General features: G+C 47.0%; 2 protein-coding genes across 2 annotated transcripts in view; one reads left to right on the forward strand and one right to left on the reverse strand.

Annotated features, from left to right (window-relative positions):
• Nucleotides 1-992, reverse strand: part of LOC143989573 (uncharacterized) — a 214455-nt gene extending 213463 nt beyond the window's left edge. Inside the window, exon 1 of the mRNA XM_077489760.1 lies at nucleotides 742-992. Within this exon, the coding sequence (XP_077345886.1) occupies nucleotides 742-759 (18 nt within the window). The 5' untranslated portion in view covers nucleotides 760-992. The remainder of the gene's footprint in view (nucleotides 1-741) is intronic.
• Nucleotides 1-23668, forward strand: part of LOC143989916 (uncharacterized) — a 225893-nt gene that overhangs the window by 196192 nt on the left and 6033 nt on the right. The window lies entirely within an intron of this gene.

The following is a 23668-nucleotide window of genomic DNA, read 5'->3' on the forward strand; positions in this document are numbered from 1 at the left end:
AAGGACGGAATGGTGGATAGTAATGAGGGGAACGGAATGGTGGACAGTGATGAGGGGGACGGAATGGTGGATAGTAATGAGGGGAACGGAATGGTGGACAGTGATGAGGGGGACGGAATGGCGGACAGTGATGAGGGTGACAGAATGGGGGACAGTGATGAGGGTGACAGAATGGGGGACAGTGATGGTGGGGGGAGAAAGGTGGACAGAAATATTGGGGAACAGAATGACGGACAATGATGAGGGTGACGCCATTCTGTCAGTATTCTCATCTGTCTCTAAGCTCCTTCTTGCTATTCCTCGTCCTGCCTGTTGTTTCCTTGGATTGATTTTCTGTGTAGTGACCCCGGCTTCATCTCTTGGATGCGCTCGTCTGTTGCTTGCCCTGACAGGGGAGACATCAGATGTCAGTCTCGGTGCAGTCCATGTGAATGATGTGTCCGGGGTCTGGAGCAGGTGAAAACACATACACATCATTCAAAAACCGAGACTGTCTGGGAGAAAACCGTACAGGTGGCAACCCTACTATACAGTATACAACCTCCATTTATACATTATCTATATGTAGACTACACAATGTACAGACTTTTGGTCTATGATCTCATTGGAGGGATTTTATACACAGAGATATATAGAATGATACAGACTCTCCTCTCTATACAGTATACATTATCCATTTATACATTATCTATATGGATATAGACTTTAGAGTAGTCAGAAGAATGATTGGTGGGGTCTCACCTCGTTAGATCTGCCCATTCATCCTCCAATCAGATTGTTTGTACTTTCCAACAATGAAGAGATCTGAAAATAGTTCTAGAAATGTGATGAGTCCAATCACAGAAGATTCTGGAAGATAAAACCTGGAACCACGGCACCAAGAGAGTCCAACTTCTTCTACTGTATGAAGACCGAATGTGTGTGAATAAGAAGTTAATCTGAATTTACAATGATTTTCTAATGCAGGAAGAGGAGGTGGGGGAGGGGGATTTCTTATACTTCCTCTATTGGAGTCTGCTCTGCCTTCTGTTACTTCTTTCACAACTCATTGCTCGGTGCTTCCAACTTCCTCTTTCTATACAGAGATCAGAACAAGTCTAAACCTTCTTCAGGCTGGGTGTATGAGAGGTACTGATCACACACAGTCTCTAAGTACCTCTCTCAGGTGATGACCTGGTCAGACCTGATCTATGTCTCTCCTTGTCTAAACGGAAAGGAGCCCTGAATCATGGACAACCCCTTGTCACTAGGGGAAGGAGACCTGAATCATAGACAGACCCTTGTCCCCAGGGGAAGAAGACCCTAACCATAGTTGGCCTCTTGCTCAAGGGGAAGAAGCCCTGAACCATAGACAGCCCCTTGTCTCCAGTGGAAGGAGCCCTGAACCATAGGCAGCCCTTGTCTCCAGGGGAGGGTGCCATAAACAAAACAATGTTCTTTGTTTGCAGGAGAAGAAGCCCTGAACCATAGACATCCCATTGTCTCCAGGGGAAAAAGCCCTGAAACACGGGCATCCCATTGTCTCCAGGGGATGAAGCCCTGAACCATAGACATCCCATTGTCTCCAGGGGAAGAAGCCCTGAACCATAGATAGCCATTGTCTCAAGGGGAAAGAGCCCTGAACCATAAACAGCCCATTGTCTCAAGGGGAAGAAACCCTGAAACATAGACAGCCCCTTGTCTCAAGGGGAAGGAACCCTGAAACACAGATAGCTCCTTGTCTCAAAGGGAAGGAACCCTGAACCCCTGACACCCTATAAATATAAGGGCTGTGCACACCTGTACAATCAGGATGCCGGTTTCCTGTAAAATGTGGATACAGAGTTAGAGGCTTCACCCCTCACAAGTCTCTACAAAGCCTCTGGACTACAGAACCCAATCCAGGAAAAAAGTGCAAAATCAGAACCCCTCAACCTGCATAAGTGAGAACCCTGTGTGACCTCTATCCCCTCTGACACAAGACACAGCACTGTCAATATATCCCCCCTTGATTCATTCCAGGGGGGGCACACAAGCCTGTATTCCCAGTCTTGGCACCTCTGTGCCAGTGACCACGTACCTTGGGACATTCACATTATACAGAATTTATATAGCACCAACAGTTTGCCCAGCACTTATACCCCAGCAGAAGTCTACAAGGATGAAACACGTAGGGTGAATACGCTAGTCGAGCCACTTTTTTACTGCACATAACCTGTTCAATTGAACCTATTTTTACTGCTATTTTTATTGACTGTTGAAAGATACATTTTTTGAATACATTTTTTATCTGTTTATTGGATTTACACCATGAGGAGGCTCTTTTTTTCTTTTACCATATACCTCGGAAACCTCCATTTTGGTTGAGAGGATTGCAGAGGATACCTGAGGCACTTACCATCCTCGATACCATCATACATTGGTTGGGTGAGTACCGGTTGGTTTACACCTGCGGATTGGAATACTCCGTCACCCAGAATCGGATTTATACTCATCGCATGTTGGTATAAGCTCGTTTGACTCACGGCTACTGGCTTGTGAGTCCACCGCGGTCGTAAGAGTATCCCATCTCTTTCTTTTATTTTGTGTACATGAAGGCATCACTCAGAATGATGGTCTAATACCTGAAGGCAATGTAGTGACCCAGAGGGAATTACATCTATATATATATACATTTATATCAACTCTCTTTGCATACAATAATATAGACTGTATATGTTAAATATTTATATTACTGTGGTCATTCCATAGGAATCATAGATACGTATTTATTATTTTTAGAGGTTTTTTATTTACCATTGTGATTTACCACTCGTTTGCTAATGCACAGGAGGTGGATGGTATACTCATTTGTGTGCATGCATACACGTCTACATTTATTCACAGAGTTCATATATTTTATGTGTCCTATGACTTTTTGCAACTGACTCCAGGGTAATTTCAGTGAAACATATTCACGTAGTAATGAGTCTATTTAGGATTTACATAGTTAGCACAGCTTTTTCATATTTATTCTGAACTGAGCACTTTCTATTAGTGCAATTTGTGTGCGATTTCGTAGTCACTTCATTGCTGTACTAAGTTCATTGTGTTTATATTATTTTCGTTGCACATCTCCCATGGTTGAATATATATATGTGGGAGCCATATATTCCGTTCATATATATATCACATCTTTTTCATAGGCACTTAGGTTGAGTCACCTTTAATACATCTGGTATATGTTTTCCTTTATATATACATTGTTTTTTTCACTCAGTTAGGCTCGGTTCACACAGGGGCGACTGCGATCCGACTTGAGGTCGCCCCTGGTCGCCTCAGGTCGGACAACATTTAAAAATCAATGTAAGTGAATGAGAGCTGTCTTAATGCACGCGACTGAAGTCGCCTCTGACTTCAAAAGAAGTTCCTGTACTACTTCAATCCGACTTGTACCCATTGATTTCAATGGAGGTCGCCTCCAAGTCGGATCTCTGTCTATAAGGAGGAGACTTTGACAGAATTACTAGCTCTGAAGGGGGAACTCCACGCCAAATTTCTGAAAAAAATTTGGCATGGGTTCCCCCTCCGAGAGCATACCAGGCCCTTAGGTCTGGTATGGATTCCAAGGGGAACCCCCTACGCCGAAAAAACGGTGTGGGGGTCCCCCCCAGAACCACACCAGACCCTTATCCGAGCACGCTACCTGGCCGGCCAGGAAAGGGGGTGGGGACCAGCGGGCGCCCCCCCCCTCCTGAGCCGTACCAGGCCGCGTGCCCTCAACATGGGGGGTGCCTTGGGGGAGGGGGGCGTGCGGCCCCCCCACCCCAAAGCACCTTGTCCCCATGTTGATGAGGACAAGGGCCTCTTCCCGACAACCCTGGCCGTTGGTTGTCGAGGTCTGCGGGCGGGGGACTTATCGGAATCCGGGAGCCCCCTTTAATAAGGGGGCACCCGGATACCGGCCCCCCACCCTATGTGAATGAGTATGGGGTACAATGTACCCCTACCCATTCACCTGTAAAATAAAAGTACAAAAAAAAACACAACACACGAGATAAAATACTTTATTGCACAGCTCCGGGGGTCTTCCGTCTTCGGGGGTCTTCTCGCCGGACTCCTCCGCTATCTTCTTCTAGCTCTCCGGCTTTCTTCCTCGCCGCCGGCCTCTTCTTCCGACTTCGGGGGTCTTGTCCCCCTCTTCGGTTCTTCTGCCGGGCCACCGCGCCTTCTTATAGCTCTTTTACAGGCGGTGGCCCGGTCTTCTGTCGCTGCCGTCGCCGCCTTCCGTTCTTCTTCTCCAGGAGATGTTGACTCGACGCTCTCTCCGGCCGCAATGCCAGGGAAGCGCTACGCTGCCACTTATATAGGGACAAGGGGCGGTGTCACATGGGTTGATGTCACATGGGTTGGTCCCATGGGTTGATGTCACATGGTGACCCCCGCCCCCTTACCATGTGACATCAACCCATGTGACCAACCTGGTACGGCTCAGGAGGGGGGGCCGCCCGCTCGTCCACACCCCCTTTCCTGGCCGGCCGGGTAGCGTGCTCGGATAAGGGTCTGGTGTGGATCTGGGGGGACCCCCATGCCGTTTTTTCGGCGTAGGGGGGTTCCCCTTGGAATCCATACCAGACCTAAGGGCCTGGTATGCTCTCGGAGGGGGAACCCACACCAAATTTTTTTCAGAAATTTGCCGAGGAGTTCCCCCTTCAGAGCTCATTCTCTGATTGGCCACGGCAAAAGTCGCCTGGCCTGGGGCGACTTGTAAGTTGCGCTGTTAAGTAGTGCCAAGTCGCGCTGTCAATCATTCACAAGTCGTCTCCAAGTTGCCTTCCCAAAGTCGTGTCGCCCCTAGTCGCCCCTGTGTGAACCGAGCCTAACACAGAGTGTTTTATTATTTTATAAAGCACAAGTTGCATTCAGATTTACATTCCGATATGTCTTTGTGAAATAGACACATTCTTAAGCCTCATACACACGATAGTACTTTGTACAAACTTTCCCTTGGATTTTTGTACAAAGGGCGTCGGCCGAGAACTTGTATTGCATACACACAGCAGGACTTTTTCAGCCAAATTTCACCAAATCACATGGTTTTTCTGCTCTTTACTGCCACCTTTGGTCAACTTCTGTATTGTTGTCTGATCTTTTGCATTGATTCCGAGCATGCCTGTTTGTACTTTGTACAAAAGTCCTATGGTTTTCTGTACACACAATCAGACTTTGCTCCATCGGACTTTTGTTGCCAGAAAGTTTGTCCTTTAGCACAGCCAACAAAAGTCAGGTGAAAAACAAAAAAGTTTGTCCGATGGAGCGTACACACGGTCGGATGTTGCTCCAAAACAGCTCATTTGCATGTTTGTTGTCAAAAAGTCTGATCGTGTGTATGGGCCTTTAGCGCTACACGTTTTTTACTGCACTTTACAAAATGAAGACAGACATTACAGCTACAATACAATTCAATATAGAGGCCCATACACACGATCAGACTTTTTGACAACAAACATGCAAATTAGCTGTTTTGGAGCAACATCCGGCCGTGTGTACGCTCCATCGGACAAACTTTTTTGGTTTTCATCGGACTTTTGTTGGCTGTGCGAACGGACAAACTTTCTGGCAACAAAAGTCCGATGGAGCAAAGTCTGATCGTGTGTACAGAAAACCATAGGACTTTTGTACAAAGTACAAACAGGCATGCTCAGAACCAATGCAAAAGATCAGACAACAATGCAGAAGTTGACCAATGGTGGCGGTAAAGAGCAGAAAAACCACGTGATTTGGTGAAAGTTGGCTAAAAAAGTCCTGCTGTGTGTATGCAATACAAGTTCTTGGCCGACGCCCTTTGTACAAAAATCCAAGGGAAAGTTTGTACAAAGTCCTATCGTGTGTATGAGGCTTAAGAGGGGAGGTCAAGTGATACAAAAGGTAATAACTGTGGTGGATGAACTGATTGAGAAAATAAAAACACATTGGGGTTGATTTACTAAAAATGGAGAGTGCAGAATCTTGTGCGGCTCGGCATAGAAGCCAATCAGATTCCAGGTTTTTTGTCAAAGCTTCAGTGAACAAGCTGAAGTTAGAAGCTGATTGGCTACCATGCACAGCTGCACCAGATTCTGAATGCTCCAGTTTTAGTAAATCAACACCAATTAAAGCACCTCAATACCAGGCACTTAAGGCCCATACACACGATCAGACTTTTTGACAACAAACATGCACATTAGCTGTTTTGGAGCAACATCCGACCGTGTGTACGCTCCATCGGACAAACTTTTTTGGTTTTCATCGGACTTTTGTTGGCTGTGCGAACGGACAAACTTTCTGGCAACAAAAGTCCAATGGAGCAAAGTCTGATCGTGTGTACAGAAAACCATAGGACTTTTGTACAAAGTACAAACAGGCATGCTCAGAACCAATGCAAAAGATCAGACAACAATACAGAAGTTGACCAAAGGTGGCGGTAAAGAGCAGAAAAACCACATGATTTGGTGAAAGTTGGCTGAAAAAGTCCTGCTGTGTGTATGCAATACAAGTTCAGGGCCGACGCCCTTTGTACAAAAATCCAAGGGAAAGTTTGTACAAAGTCCTATCGTGTGTATGAGGCTTTATACACCTTCCTGCCCAGACCAATTTTCAGCTTTTAGTACTGTGGCCCTTTCCACGACAATTGCGCGGTCATACAACACTGGACCCAAACTAAATTTTTATCATTTTGTTCCCACAAATGGAGCTTTCTTTTGGTGGTAATTGATCACCTCTGGGATTTTTATTTTCTGCTAAACAAATGAAAAAAGACCCAAAATTTTGAAAATACATTTTTTTTTGTTTCTGTTACAAAACGTTGTAAATAAGTATGTTTCTTCTTTACTAATGTGCACTGATGGGGCTGCACTGATGAGCATTGATGGGCACCGATGAGGTGGCACTGATGGTGGGCACTAATATGAGGCACTGATATGCAGCACTGATGGGTACATATAGGCGGCACTGATGGACACTGAAAGGCAGCACTGATGGGCACTGAAAGGTAGCACACTGATGTACACTAATGGATGGTGCTGATGGACATCACTGATTGGCAGGCATTCATTGTGGGCACTAATTGGCATCCATTATGGGCACTGATTGCCATCCATTGTGGGCACTGATTGTTATTTATGTGCTCACAGTGGCCATGGGTGTCACCAGTGACACCGCCAGGACCACCATAACGGTGGTCCTGGCGGTGTCACTGGTGGTCCAGCGTGGGCATCCTGGGGGGGCTGCACTGATAATCAATCAGTACAGACCCCCCCCTGTCAGAGGAGCAGCCAATCGGCTCTCCTCTGCTCGCATCTGACAGACACCAGTGAGTAAAAGCCGATCAACGGCTCTTCCTGTTTACACTGTGATTCGCCTTGATTGGATATGGCTGATCACGTGGTAAAGAGTCTCCGTCAGAGGCTCTTTACCTAGATCGGTGTTGCGGTGTGTCAGACTGACGCACCGCAACAACGATCGCCGCGATGCGCGCCCCCGAGGGCACGCAGCGGCTTGTTATCCTGAAAGATGCTATATGACATCTGGTTAGGATAACACAACCACTTTGCCGACGTCATTTTACTATATGGTGGGCGGCAAGTGGTTAAAGCGGAGGTCCACCCTAAAATGGACCTTCCGCTCATCGGAATCCTCCCCCCATCCGGCGCCACAATGGGCACCTTTCAGGGGGGAGGGGGGTGCAGTTACCTGGATAATCCAGGTAACTGCACCCACTTCCGGGATAGCTCTCTGCGGAAAGGGGCGTAGATTACGCCCCTTTCCGCAAGTGCCCGCCCCCTTTCGCAAGTGCCCCGCTGCCTGCTGGGAAACACACAGATCCCAGAGGCAGCGGGGACCGTCCTTATTGCGCAGCGCGACTCGCACATGCGCAGTAGGGAACCGGGAAATGAAGCCGAAAGGCTCCATTTCCTGATTCCCATACCCAAGATGGCGGCGGCAGCACCCGAGTACCGATCTAGAGATCGGCTTCGGGTGCCGACATCGCGGGCGCGCTGGACAGGTAAGTGTCACTATTTTAAAAGTCAGCAGCTGCAGTATTTGTAGCTGCTGGCTTTTAAAAAAAAAAAAAAAAAACGCGGAGTCCCGGCGGACTCCCGCTTTAAAGAGAAGAGTTTTCCAGGATCATCTAAAGATGAATAGATTAGGAGATAGTCGGACAGATTTGGGTAGGGAGTACCAGAGGATAGGAGTGAAGGAGGAGTCCTGCAGGCAAGCATGAGAGGAGGTGACAAGAGAGCAGGAGGTATTACTGCCTATGACCACTATTCCTCTTATCGCTAAAGGGGAACTCTAGTCTATGCCTCCATTTGTGTCACTCTGCTATTACCTCTACAGAGACAATCCCAAGTCTTTTTCTGGATATGCTTCCCCTAAAGTCTCTCCCTAAACCTTATTGGCGACCCTCTGATCTCTTTAACAATCTTTCTATTTTTCTTCTGCTTTGGGTTCCTGGTGCACTCTTAGTTTCCTGGTGTGTCTTATGCCGCATACATACGATCGGACTATCCGGCGGACAATCCGCCTGTGTGTGTGGGCTCCGGCTGACTTAGAAAGAAGTTTTGACTCAAAATTGTCCGGGCCAACACTAGTAAAAGAGCTATAAGAAGATAGCGGAGGCCCGGCAAGAAGAACCGAAGAGCGGGACAAGACCCCGAAGTCGGAAGAAGATCCCTGGACAACGGTGACGACGAAGAAGAAAGCTGGGCTACTCCGCTAGTAAAAGAGCTAGCAAAAGAGCAGAAGATAGCAGAGGAGTCCAGCGAGAAGACCCCCCCCCAAGACGGAAGAAGACCCCCGGAGCTGTCTTATAAATTATTTTAAAAACTTCTGCTGTTTTTTTATTTACACTTTTTTCACCAGGTGAATGGGTAGGGGTACATCGTACCCCATACTCATTCACATAGGGTGGGGGGCCGGTAACTGGGTGCCCCCTTATTAAAGGGGGCTCCCATATTCCGATAAGCCCTCCGCCGCAGACCCCGACAACCAATGGCCAGGGTTGTCAGGAAGAGACCCTTGTCCTCATCAACATGGGGACAAGGTGCTTTGGGGTGGGGGAGCCGCAGGGCCCCCCGTTCCCCAAAGCACTCCCCCATGTTGAGGGCACACGGCCTGGTACGGCTCAGGAGGGGGGGCGCTCGCTCGTCCCCACCCCCTTTCCTGACCGGCCGGGCTGCGTGCTCAGTCTGCTATGGATTTTGGGGGGGCCCCACAGCAATTTTTCGGTGAAGGGGTTCCCCTTTAAATCAATACCAGGTGACGGGGCCAGAGAAGTGTCAATCTCGCCGATGGAGCCACGTTAAAAATGAACTGACTTTTCTCCGTGTGTGGGCAAGTCTGTTCATTTCAAAAGTCTGGCGGGTATTTCCGCCGGACCTAGTCCGGTCATGTGTGGGCAGCTCCGCTCGTTCAGAAAGTCCGGCAGACCTCAGCTGCAAAGTCCGGAGGATCGTCCGCCAGACTAAGTCTGCTGGATAGTCCGATCGTGTGTACGCGGCATTTTAGGAACCCTCTTGCACAACTACCATCCTGAAGTTGAAGGGGGAATACTTCCCTAATTGCCCCACCTTGGGAATATGTGACACCAGTAATTTCTCTTGCTTCTTCCGTCTCAGTATTCCATATGTTTGGGATCTGCTCACATGCCTGGACCGGCACCCAGCATATGGTTGTGATCTTTCCCCAGCCTGGACGGATTCTATGACATCAGCTGAGAGCAGACTTAAGCCCGATGTCATCTGAAAATGGGTCACAGGAGAGCAAAACAATCTGCAATGATGTGATCAAGTACAACCAAACAGGCATCCCAAGTCTCCTGCGAGTGACGGGAGTCTCCCGCATTTGGCTGTGGGCTCCCGGACAACCGTGAGCGCTGGGCACAATCCCGGCTGGGCCTGTCACTCAGCCACAGACAGGAGACAGAGTAGCCCAAGCGGCCAATTTGAGTACAGCCACTCGGGCTACTATGTCTTCTGTCTGTAGCTGAGTGACAGGCGGATGCAGGCTTTTTTGTTCAGGCGGAACGGCGTCACGCCACCTCCAGCGCTGATCCCTTGCTCCTCCTCACTGCTGTCACTTATAAACAGGAAAAGCCCAGCTTCTCTGTTTACAAGTGACAGCACTCCTCTTCTGGCGGCACAAAACCCTCCCTGCTCTGGTTAGCCTTCAGTGCGGTTGCCTTTCTGAGCAAGAACATCTACTCCTGTCTCCTATGCAGGGCCAGATTCCCCACAAGGCCACCAAGGCCAGGCCTCAGGGCGGCAGTGGTGACAGGGGCGGCCCATGCTACTTGCAAATTGGGGCCCCGATGATAGCTTTGCAGAGTGCGAGGCTGTAATCCCGATCTAGCCAGCAGTGAGGGGGCGGGGCCGGGAGCTCCACTGATGAGCTGACTCCGCCCCATGTAGCCTCGGAAAAGAATGGCTGTAGTTAGAGCAGTGATCGGAGCGGGCGCATGAGTGGAGCTCCCGGCCCACCCCCTCTATACTGGCTGGGGAATACAGAGGTCCGGGGGCCAGAATCTCCACGGACACGCCCACTCTGATCACTGCTCTAACTACAGAAGCTCTGTCCCAAATGGAGCTCCCGGCCCCGCCCCCTCTCTGCTAGCTAGTGCGCAAATACAGCCTCCTGTGTCCTCTGTGCACTCTCTCTGCAAGGCTGTCATTGGGGCCCGTTGAAGCACCTGCCACCTGGATTATCCATTATATGCCTGTATTCACTCTGCTTTTGTGAGTAGCCATTTGGCTTTGGTTTTTACACTTATTAAACAGTGATTTTATATACTGCACTTAGTTTGGCGCACCTGGCCTCATCTGGTAATCTCATGCAGTATGTCCGCAGTCTCTTATAATCTTGTGCAGTATGTCCGCAGTCTCTTTTAATCTTGTGTAGTATGTCTGCAGTCTCTTATAATCTTGTGCAGTATGTCCGCAGTCTCTTTTAATCTTGTGCAGTATGTCCGCAGTCTCTTTTAATCTTGTGCAGTATGTCCGCAGTCTCTTATAATCTTGTGCAGTATGTCCGCAGTCTCTTATAATCTCGTGCAGTATGTCCTCAGTCTCTTTTACTCTTCTGCAGTATGTCCGCAGTGTTTTATAATCTTGTGCAGTATGTCCGCAGTCTCTTATAATCTTGTGCAGTATGTCCGCAGTCTCTTATAATCTTGTGCAGTATGTCCGCAGTCTCTTTTAATCTTGTGCAGTATGTCCGCAGTCTCTTATAATCTTGTGCAGTATGTCCGCAGTCTCTTATAATCTTGTGCAGTATGTCCGCAGTCTCTTATAATCTTGTGCAGTATGTCCGCAGTCTCTTTTAATCTTGTGCAGTATGTCCGCAGTCTCTTATAATCTTGTGCAGTATGTTCGCAGTGTTTTATAATCTCATGCAGTATGTCCGCAGTCTCTTTTAATCTTGTGCAGTATGTCCGCAGTCTCTTATAATCTTGTGCAGTATGTCTGCAGTCTCTGATAATCTCATGCAGTATGTCCGCAGTCTCTTTTAATCTTGTGCAGTATGTCCGCAGTGTTTTATAATCTTGTGCAGTATGTCCGCAGTCTCTTTTAATCTTGTGCAGTATGTCCGCAGTCTCTTTTAATCTTGTGCAGTATGTCCGCAGTGTTTTATAATCTTGTGCAGTATGTCTGTAGTCTCTGATAATCTCATGCAGTATGTCTGCAGTCTCTGATAATATGTGTATTAATGTGTCACTTTACTTGCTTAATTATTTGGGATTGCTCCACTGCTCAGTGAGTGGTAATGATGTGCATTAACCTATAGCAATCAGACTGACCAGTTTAGCTTTAGTCATTGAGTCAGAACAATACTTTGTCCAATGAAGATATTATTGATGAGTTTGCCAAAAGAAAAGTTAGAACTAAAAAATTGTAAGGATTTTCTTACTGCTATAATCTTTAAAAGGCATTTTCTGCATTACTGAGTGTTTTCAGTCTGTACAATTAAAGCCAGTTATTTTCAGTGTTCTCGTGTGTGGCGATATGTTTTTAATTGAACTATTGTAGCAGTCATCAATAAATAACGAGAATGGTGGTGTGTGTGTGGGTGTGTGTGTGTATAGGGGGGGCGGCATTGAAGGACCCGGCCTTGGGGCAGCAAAGGGAGTAAATCCGGGCCTGCTCCTATGAGCAAACATCCCCCTTTTAATCTCCTATTGCAGCCAGCCCTACCCAGCAATCTACTGCCACTAGTCATCCTCTGCAATGTGAACATCGCCTCTCTGCCCACAAACAGTGCACACACCCCTTCCTATTGGAAGTCAGCCCGGAGCAGTGTGCCGCCTCCAGTTCATGCAGCATGCTGGTCAGAGCTGTGTTCCTCTGCTGTTCCAGGGACGGGTGTGCTGCTCTACCCCACCTGTAAGGGACATGTCCGGAAATCAGTACTCCATGTAAACCAAATGCACTGTGGTATATGACACTCAACATGCACAGAAAAGTCACACAGGGCACACTGCACTCACACAGTACATCACACCCCCCCACACACACACACATTGATCCCTACTGTCCCCTCTCTACACACTGATCCCTAATGTCTCCTCTCTACACACTGATCCCCAATGGTCCCTCTCTCCACACTGATCCCCAATGTCCCCTCGCCACACTGATCCCCAATGTCCCCTCGCAACACTGATCCCTAATGTCCTCCTCTCTCCACACTGATCCCTAATGTCCTCCTCTCTCCACACTGATCCCTAATGCCCGTCTCTCCACACTGATCCCTAATGCCATCCTCTCTCCACACTGATCCCTAATGCCCCCCTCTCTCCACAATGATCCCTAATGCCCCCCTCTCTCCACAATGATCCCTAATGCCCCCCTCTCTCCACACTGATCCCTAATGTCCCCCTCTCTCCACAATGATCCCTAATGCCCCCTCTCTCCACAATGATCCCTAATGCCCCCCTCTCTCCACAATGATCCCTAATGCCCCCCTCTCTCCACACTGATCCCTAATGCCCCCCTCTCTCCACACTGATCCCTAATGCCCCCCTCTCTCCACACTGATCCCTAATGCCCCCCTCTCTCCACACTGATCCCTAATGCCCCCCTCTCTCCACACTGATCCCTAATGCCCCCCTCTCTCCACACTGATCCCTAATGCCCCCCTCTCTCCACACTGATCCCTAATGCCCCCCTCTCTCCACACTGATCCCTAATGTCCCCCTCTCTCCACACTGATCCCTAATGTCCCCCTCTCTCCACACTGATCCCTAATGTCCCCCTCTCTCCACACTGATCCCTAATGTCCCCCTCTCTCCACACTGATCCCTAATGTCCCCTCTCTCCACACTGATCCCTAATGCCCCCCTCTCTCCACACTGATCCCTAATGTCCCCCTCTCTCCACACTGATCTCTAATGTCATCTCTCTCCACACTGATCCCTAATGTCCCCCTCTCTCCACACTGATCCCCAATGTCCCCTCTCTCCACACTGATCCCCAATGTCCCCTCTCTCCACACTGATCCCCAATGTCCCCTCTCTCCACACTGATCCCTAATGTCATCTCTCTCCACACTGATCCCTAATGCCCCCCTCTCTCCACACTGATCCCTAATGTCCCCCTCTCTCCACACTGATCCCTAATGTCCCCCTCTCTCCACACTGATCCCCAATGTCCCCTCTCTCCACACTGATCCCTAATGTCCCCTCTCTCCACACTGATCCCTAATGTCCCCTCTCTCCACACTGATCCCTAATGTCATCTCTCTCCACACTGATCCCTAATGCCCCCCTCTCTCCACACTGATCCCTAATGTCCCCCTCTCTCCACACTGATCCCTTATGCCCCCCTCTCTCCACACTGATCCCTAATGTCCCCCTCTCTCCACACTGATCCCTAATGTCCCCTCTCTCCACACTGATCCCTTATGCCCCCCTCTCCACACTGATCCCTAATGCCCCCCTCTCCACACTGATCCCTAATGTCCCCTCTCTCTCTCGAACAGCTGCAGCTGGGAGCAAGTTCATCACTCGCTCAAAGAAAGAAAGTCAAGCAACCCTTCTTATACAATTGCTTGACCATAAAATAAAATACATTTCAAAATTATGGTTGTAACAAAATAAAAAATAGTCAGTGTCAGGATACAATAGGCCTCTGGCAAGCATTTCAGGGCAACCTACAAAGCAATGGCTCCTACACTATCATTATTATCTAATGACATAATTTAGTGCGTTCCTTTCACTTCTATAGCATCCACTAAAATAATATACATGTATCTATATAGTTGTATCATAATACAATACTCTAATGCCCCGTACACACGATTGGACTTTCCGACAACAAAACTGTGGAATTTTGTTTCGAAGGTTGTTGGCTCCAACTTGTCTTGCATACACAAACGGTCAAACAAATGTTGGCCAACAATTACAAACGTGGCAACGTGGTGACATTCAACGAGCCGAGAAAAAGGAAATTCAATAACCAGTGCGGCTCCTTCTGCTTGATTCGAGCATGCGTGAAATTTTGGGCGTTTTCGGACTTGTGTACACATGATCGGAAATTCTGACAACAAAGTTTTGTTGGCGGAAAATTTGAGAGCCTGCTAGCCAACATTTGTTGGCGGAAAGTCCAACAACAATTGTTCGATGGAGCTTACACACGGTCAGACTTTCAGCCAACAAGCTCACATCCAACATTTGTTGTTGGAAAATCTGGGGCATTCGAATATTTCTCAACATTATTAGTACATTTTTTCAGTATGAAGTATTTTATATAGATTATTCTTTTACATTTAATCTCATCCTCACTGTGCCCCTCCTCAACATCATTGTGCTGCCACCTCACTGTGTCCCCTCCTCAACTTCTGTGCCCTCTCCTTATCATTACTGTGTCCCCTCATCTTCTGTGCCCCCCTCTTCACTACTGTGTCCCCTTCCTAATCATCACTGTGCCCCCTCCTTATTATCCCTTATCGTCACTGTGTCCCCTTGCTCATCATCACTGTGTCCCCTTCCTCATTATCACTGTGCCCCCTCCTTATCATTACTGTGTCCTCTCCTCATCTTCTGTGCCCCCTCCTGATCATTACTGTGCCCCCTCTTTATCATTATTGTGTCCCCTTCCTCATTATCACTGTACCCCCTCCTCATCATCACTGTGTCCCCTCCTCACTGTACCCCCTCCTCATCATCACTGTGTCCCCTCCTCACTGTGACCCCTCCTCATCATCACTGTGTCCCCTCCTCACTGTGCTTCCTCCTTGTCATCACTGTGTCCCCTCCTCATAACTGTGTCCCCTTCTCACTGTGTCCCCTCCCCATCATTACTGTGCCCCTCCTCATCATCGCTGTGTCCCCTCCTCACCATCATTGTGTCATCTCTTCACTGTGCCCCGTCCTCATCATCACGGTATTCCCTCCTCACTGTGCCACCTCCTCCTTATCATCACTGTGTCCCCTCCTCACTGTGCCCTTTCCTCATTATCACTGTGCCCCCTCCTCATCACCACTGTATCCCTTCCTCGCTGTTCAACCTCCTCCTCATCCTCACTGTGTCCCCTCAATAAACCCCTAGAAACCTTTGGAGGATCCCTGGCTGAGAAAGGCTGGACTAGGCAGTAATATATTGCTATCCCCATTGGTGGGAGAGGAGAAGACCCCATCTATAAATATATACAGTACACCAGCCTTTCTCAACCTTTTCAACACAGAAGAACCCTTGAAATAATTATCTGGTCTCAGGGAACCCCTGATAAAAATGAGAAATCTACAACTCATGATGCATTAGTGTGATGGTCAGTGGGAAGAATGGTCCTTACACTTGTGGTCATTGGGAAGAATCACAGATAGTTAAAAAGATCAATGGTGTCGGAGGGAACTTATCTGAGAGGCAGAAATTGCACAATGCTGAAGGAACCCCTAGCAACCTCTGGAGGAACCCTGGTCGAAAATCGCTGCAGTAGTAGTACACACACACAGCACAAGACCGTGGTCACACTACGGGACATTTCTTCAGGCTGCAGATCCACAAGATGGTGATCTCACTTCTTACCAGGCAGGAAGTCTCTATGGAAGACAGGAAGTGGTGTCAGGCACAGACAGGAAGTTCCGTGTGAGAGGTGAGTCAGGAGGAAGTAGAGAGGAGACATTGCTGGAAGTGGCAGTAGAGGAGGTAATAAGATCTTATTTTCTATTTACACCCAGTAACCCCCCCGTCATGTCCGTCCTCTTCCTCCATAGTCACTGTGATGTCTTTTATCTCCAGCAGATGATGATACACACATATATAGTGTGGAAATGTAGAATATCCCCGTATATTACAATGAGGGAATTTCTGTACCACGAGGGGAGTTATTGATGTCAGTAAATGTCGGTTGCAGACATTGTATGTGGGGGGAATGAAATGATAATAAAGGTCGGGATTAGGGAAGATTTCTGTAAGATTTTACATGGAAATGATCAGCGATCCCTCCAGAGACACTATGATGAGTCTCACAATAGGGGTCTGAAAGGGACGGGATTTTGGGGGGAGGAGATGGTGAACTGGGAAAGATTTTTTATCAAAAAGATGTCCAGATGGAAATCAAAATGAGTTTTTCAGCTGAATACAATTGCTCCGGCTGGACTGAATATTGATATTGAGCTGTTTGCTTTTTATTCATATGTTTTATGCTTTTTTATATAGTTTTACAAGTTATTGATTATAAATAACATTTTGTATGAATTTAGTGATATATTTATTTAGTGATATATGATGATATAGAACAGGGATATGCAATTAGCGGACCTCCAGCTGTTGCAGAACTACAAGTCCCATGAGGCATAGCAAGACTCTGACAGCCACAAACATGGCACCCAGAGGCAGAGGCATGATGGGACTTGTAGTTTTGCAACAGCTGGAGGTCCGCTAATTGCTTATCCCTGATATAGAAGATATTTATGTTATTCTGTGCTATAAATGGTTAAGGAATCTGGGCGGGGGTAGCAGACCTTTTTAGGACCTCTTCATCTGCCAGTAGTCGTCCTGGACAAAGATTGGCATTTTCCAATTGGAACACATTGGATGTCACCAGGTTAGGAGAGGCGCCCTCTCTGATTACATCGAATGCCGCGTACACATGACCGGACTTTCCGGCAGACTCGGTCCGACGGTCTTCCCGACTGACTGTTCGGCGGAGTTCCAAAGGACTTCCGAACAAACGGACTTGGCCACTGTCAGAAACCATGAATCAGACTGAGACAGAAGTACAATTAAATAACACTTGTTTATGTGACCAAGGCGAAGGCAGAGGTGAAGTGAGCTTGAAGGTTTTATGTTGCAGGATACAAAATAGAGCAAGATCAAGAAAAAAAAAACCTCCCTCTGCTGTCCCTAGCCTACCCACACTGGGCTGCAATTGGAGGGAAGAGAACAGACTCCTCTCCGCAGCTCTCTACTCCACCATCAGCATCCTCCTGCTATACAATCCAATCCATTCTCTTACTGCAGAGTGACAGTGATACGACTCCTGTTCTTAAATGTACAGCAACCCTCCTATTACCCCCCCTCACATACACATCCTATTATTGTGTGACCAATACCATCCAAATAATTCTTACTTTCATTTTACCAAAGTTATCCATCTACAAGGAGACCTGTATAGATCAAATGACGGCACCAATGAGGATGGAGGAGGACCGGAGTCACATGACAGAGAAGATACTAAACCTCACCCTGGAGATCATCTACCTGCTCACCAGAGAGGTGAGGAGGATTCTGGGAGGTCACATGACATCACGTTTATATCTATTAATAAAACACAGACCTGACCGGAGAGGTGAGGAAGATTCTGCGATACTAACATAATATTCCTATTGGTTCTCTAATACAGAGGTTTCCTCTTGTGAAGTCAGGTGATCATATGACCATCACAGTGCCTCCATGTGACTCCCTAAAACCTGAGAGACACAACATGGAGAAGATTCTAGAAGTCACCAAGAAGATGATGGAGCTGCTGACAGGAGAGGTGAGGAGAATTCTGGGAATTCTGGGACATTATCCAGTAACAGACAAGGGATGTGTCTGGATAGTGACTGTATCATTGTGTGTGTCAGGTTCCTATAAGGTGTCAGGATGTCACTGTCTATTTCTCCATGGAGGAGTGGGAGTATTTAGAAGGACACAAGGATCTCTACAAGGACGTCATGATGGACAATCAGCCGCCCCTCACATCACCGGGTAAGAGGAGACTTTATTGTAAAGGAGAGAGCAGTACGGAGGCTCCACCTAGATCCCCCATCATCTGATAAACACATAGAAACAATGTATTCAGTCAGTGTGTGTGTTTCCTACAGATGGATCCAGTAATGGAAACCCACCAGAGAGATGTCCCCGTCCTCTGTATTCCCGGGATTCCACACAGGAAGGTCACACCATCCCCCACCATCATCAGGTAGATGAGGAGCAATCACTGATAGTATCATTAGGATCTGTACATTATCTGCATTGTTACCTTTGATGTCATTTTTATTATATATTCAGAGTAGAAACCTGAAAGATTCTAAAGTTGAAGTTAAAGAAGAGATAAAAGAGGAGGATGATGAGGATGGGGTGATGAAGGAGTCAGAGTTTCTAAAAGGACACAAAGATCTGTACCAGGACACCATGGTGGAGTCATCCAGCTACAAAAACCCACCAGAGAGATGTCCCCGTCCTCTGTATTCCCGGGATTCCACACAGGAAGATCACACCATCCCTCACTGTTACAAGGTTGGTGGGAAAGAGCATCTAAAACACAGACTCATAGAGATGTTGTGTTGATTTATTTTATTTTTTTACCGTTTCCTCTCCACCCACAGCCTATAAACAGCTGGACAGGAGGTTAGAGCGCATCCAGGAGCCCGGTGATCCATGTGTCACCCAGACACAGAAGATCCCATTACTGCTGCGTCCAGGAAAACATATTGGTTTGGTACCATGTGACTGCTGTGTCCAATCACAACAATCATATAGTAAACTCACTGTTCTCACTGTGAGAGCAAAGAGAACTGTTGCTGCATCTGTGATTAAAGCAGCCTGTCACACTGCATGTAAACTCACAGACTGCATCATCAGCCTGCCCCAGTGTCCCTGATCACTACCCCCAGTGTAGTAATAATAAACAGTGCAGCCAGCCCCACACACCTGTCCCAGTGCTCACAGTTACACACCTAATACCATACCAGCATCCTGATAACCACCATACCCTATGCCAACATCTTTATTCCTGCCATACCCCATACCAGAGTCCTGATCACCGACATACCCCATACCAGCATCCTGATCACTATCATAACCCATACCAGCACCCTGATCACCGTCATACCCCATGCCAGCATCCTGATAACCACCATTCTCCATGCCAGCGTCCTGATAACCACCATTCCCCATGCCAACGTCCTGATCACCACCATTCCCCATACCAGCATCCTGATCACTACCATACCCCATACCAGCACCCTGATCACCGTCATACCCCATACTGGCATCCTGATAACCACCATTCTCCATACCAGCATCCTAATCAATACCATACCCCTTACCAGCATTCTGATCACCACCATACCTCATAGCAGTGTCCTGATCATTGTCATGCCAGTGTAATGCTCACCACCATACCAGTACCAGTGTAATTAGAGCCAGTGTCCCCAATGTCCTGATTCTCCAGTTCCTCCAAAAATGTGACAGAGTGTCAGGAAATGAAATGCCTAATTTCTGCCCCCCTTAACCACTTCCCGTTACATAGAATCAGATTTGGGCATCTTACTTTAAAAAAGTAATTAGTTAAGTTACAAATTACTTCTCCCAAAAAGTAATTGCGTTAGTAACTTGGTTACTACATTGGAAAAGTAATTAGTTACTCAGCAAAGTAACTGTGACAGAGGTGGCAGCGGTGGTACTTGAGGGGGTGGCAGCGGTGGTACTTGAGGGGTGGTAGTGGTGCTACTTGAGGGGGTGGCAGTGGTGGTAGTGTACTTGGGGGGCGAGGCAGTGGTGGTGGTGTACAGTACTTGGGGGGTGGGGGGTGGCATCCTCTCTCACCACCACCTCTGCCTCTTACTGATCCCACCCCCCACCACCAAAACTGATCTCATCCCTTCTGTGTCCCCCCTACCACCTCTGTTGTAGAAGTGATGGTGGGTTGGTAGGGATGGGATCAGTAAGAGAAGCAGAGGTGGTGGAGGCCATGGGATGGATCGATTGCACCGCAATTCGAAACGTCAGACAGTCACTTTCTTGAATGCCTCCAAGGATGCCTTTCCTCATGGGGAGAGAGAGAGACCCTTCCCTTCACTTGATTGGTGTCAGCTAGTCAGCTGACTTCATTTTTCAGTGTCCGCCCCGCCTCCCTACATTCTTCCTCTCTGGATAGGCGGGGCGGGATGGGGCGGTCCAGACAGTCTCTCTGAGTCTCAGCCTTTGCTCAGCGGGTGAAAGCCCCTCTCCCTGCGGCGGGACGAACGGCTAGGCAGCGCGGCCACGGCGGGCCTCCCGGGCGGTAGAAGTAATTGCGGTAACGCCGCCCAAGTAATGGGAACTGAGTTACCATGAGGGGAAGAGTAATCAGTTAGATTACTCTTTACCCTCTAAAGTAACTGCGTTAAGTAACTCCGTTTATTTTAACTTTTACTTACATCACTGCATAGAATACACCCGAATGTCCTTGGGCGGGAAGGGTGATATCTTGGTCCTCTCTGCAGCTGCAGTAATGACCAATATATCATTCTTTACAGCCAACAATTCTGTGGCTAAAGAGCTGATGGATTACTTTTACATGTGGCGGAAGGGGTTCTCCCCCTCCCACCATCACCCTTACTGAGCTCTCCAGTAAAATCGAGGAGCCTGGTAAGGATATGACTGGCAGGATCCCATTCCTGAGACACAGTGGGAGGACTAGATGTTGTTCCTCCCACTGTGTGACATCAGAAACCGGAAACGTTGAGAATCTTGTCACTTCCGGTTACGGGTCTTTGCTTAAAAGCTAATTTTAGCTTATGAAAGCATTGGATCGAATCAATCCAAGTTTTTTTCCAATGCTTTCATGTGCAGCGGAGACATCTAGGGTCTAAAGAGGGCCTGTCACTGCTTATTGTTATCACAAGTGATGTTTACATATTTAGCGATAGCAATAAACGTGATCCGAGAGCCAGTGTAGCAATAAAAAAATAAAATAAATAATAAAATGAAAAAAAAGGTTTTAAAGTGCCCCTGCCCCACCGTGCTCACGCATAAAGTCAATCAAAAGCATGTGTTGGTCCCTCATGCATACTTAATCAGCAATTGCACCACACGTGAGGTATCGCCACAAATGTCAGAGTGAGAAATAATTCTACCACCAGACCTCCTGTGTAACTAAACTGGTAACCTGTAAAGGCTTTTAAAGTGTCGCCAATGGAGATTTTTAAGTACCACAGTTCGGCCCCGTTTCATGAGTGTGCGCAATTTTAAAGTGAGACCTGTTATGTATCTGTTTACTCGGCGTAACATCATCTTTTATATTTTACTAAAACATGGGTATTAGAGTTCTTTTTTGTGCATTGAAATTCATTAAAGTGTATTTTTTCTAAAAAAAAAAAAAATTGCATTTGAAAAACTGCTGTGCAAATACCGTCTGACATGAAAAATTGAAAAACCAACCATTTTATTGTCTAGGGCCTCTACATAAAAAATATATAATGTTTGGGGGTTCTAAGTCAGAATTGGCCCCGACTGGAAGTGGTTAAGGTGCTTCTTGGATGTCGGGTCCCTCTGTGTGGTTAAGCTGTATAAGTCTCACACATGTGGCATCACCATACTCAGGAGGAGTAGCGGAATGCGTTTTGGTGTGTATTTCTAAGTATGCCCATGCTGTGCGCTAGAAATCTTATTAAATTAACACCTTTGTCTAAAAAAAATATATATATTCCATTCCATTAAAAAAAAATTTATTGACGATAAGTAGAGATAATTTTACAGGTTGTCAAGATACAACGGTATATGCAAAATTACATTGTATTAAGCATGCATACATGTTATACAAGTTCCAGAGTAACCGTAATAATATCAGCTGTAAAGATCATATAACATGTGATCGTGTTTACATGAGAGAGTTGTCTTGTACGACCAAAGGTGATAGTTGAATTAACAGTGTGGTAGAGTATTTCGCATTCTGTGAGTATATGTATGTGTTTGTAGGCTGTCGGAGTCTCGATTTAGATTCTGATTCAGAGGGATGTGTCACATAGGTCTTTAGAGTGTTTGTGGTAAGGTAGGATGGATAGACATCCGTCTGGGATTCGGTCCAGAGTTTTGTGTGCCTCATGCTTTGTAGAAGCATCTAGGTAACCAGTCCAGCTGGCTTATTTGGTTATATCCGTTGGATGAGTAGGGGGGACTTGGTGAAGGGGGGGGTGGGGTGAGGGAAGAAATCTTTCGCACTTAAGAATTAGATTTGTAGAAGGGGTGTTAGTATGATTAGAAGGTGGGAGCAGATGGGGGGAAGAGAGGGAGGAACCGGACAGGTCAGGAGGGGGCAATAGCCTCCAATCTCGGCCCAGACTTCGACCCGTAATATATATATTTTTATATTTTCTTTCTGCATTTTCCAAAACCTTGTGGCAAACAAATAAAGTCTTCAAAAGACTCACCATGCCCTTAGAAAGCCTGAAGGTGATCCTTAGATTTTGGGCCTCTTTATGTGACCAGGCTGTGTAAAAGTCTCACACATTTGGTAAGGAGTAGCAGAATGTGTTTTGGGGCATATTTCTAAGTATGTCCATGTTGCTGGTTAGAAATATCTTTTTAACCACTTGACCACTGGGAACTTAAACCCCACTTTTTTTAAAGTCAGCAGCTACAAATACTGCAGCTGCTGACTTTTAATAATCGGACACTTACCTGTCCCAGGGTCCAGCGATGCGGAGGAATGGAGCCCTCCCTCGTTCCCCGCTCCGCTCGCAGAGCCGGCATTCTTACTGTGGGCACCCGGCTGTGGCTTCACAGCCAGGCACTCACTGCGCATGCGCAAGCGGCTCCGGGCGCTGTGATACGCCTCAGTCATTTGGGACACGTGACAGGTCCCAGATGACTGTGCGGCGCGAGGGGAAGTGATGTCACCAGCCCGGGCATTGAAGAAGGCAGACTACGAGGGACCCCCTAGCAACAGGCATTTAGAGGTGAGTAAAAAAAAAAAAATTTCCAATTATTTTTTTTATGAATTTTGAGCTATTTTTTTTTGGTGGCAACACCACTTTAATAACCAGACCAATTTTCAGCTTTCGGTGCTCTCACATTTTGAATGACAATTACTCAGTAATGCGACGCTGTACCTATTTGAAATTTTTGTCCTTTTTTTCACACAAATAGAGCTTTCTTTTGGTGGTATTTAATCACCACTGGGTTTTTTATTTTTTGCGCTATAAAAGAAAAAAGACCGAAAAATTCTGTAAAAAAAATGAAATTTTCTTCTTTTCTGTTATAAAATTTTGCAAATTAGTACTTTTCTTCATATATTTTGGCCAAAATGTATACCACTACATATCTTTGGTAAAAATAAACCAAATCGGTGTATATTATTTGGTCTTTGTGAGAGTCCACAAGCTATGGTGCCAATCTCTGAAAATTGATCACACCTGAAGTACTGACGGCCCATCTCAATTCTTGAGACCCTAACAAGCCAGGAAAGTACAAATACCCCTCAAATTACC

This window comes from Lithobates pipiens, unplaced genomic scaffold (assembly GCF_037356315.1).
Source record: "Lithobates pipiens isolate NorthernLeopardFrog02 unplaced genomic scaffold, aLitPip1_a1.2 Scaffold_18, whole genome shotgun sequence".
Lineage (NCBI taxonomy): Eukaryota > Metazoa > Chordata > Amphibia > Anura > Ranidae > Lithobates > Lithobates pipiens.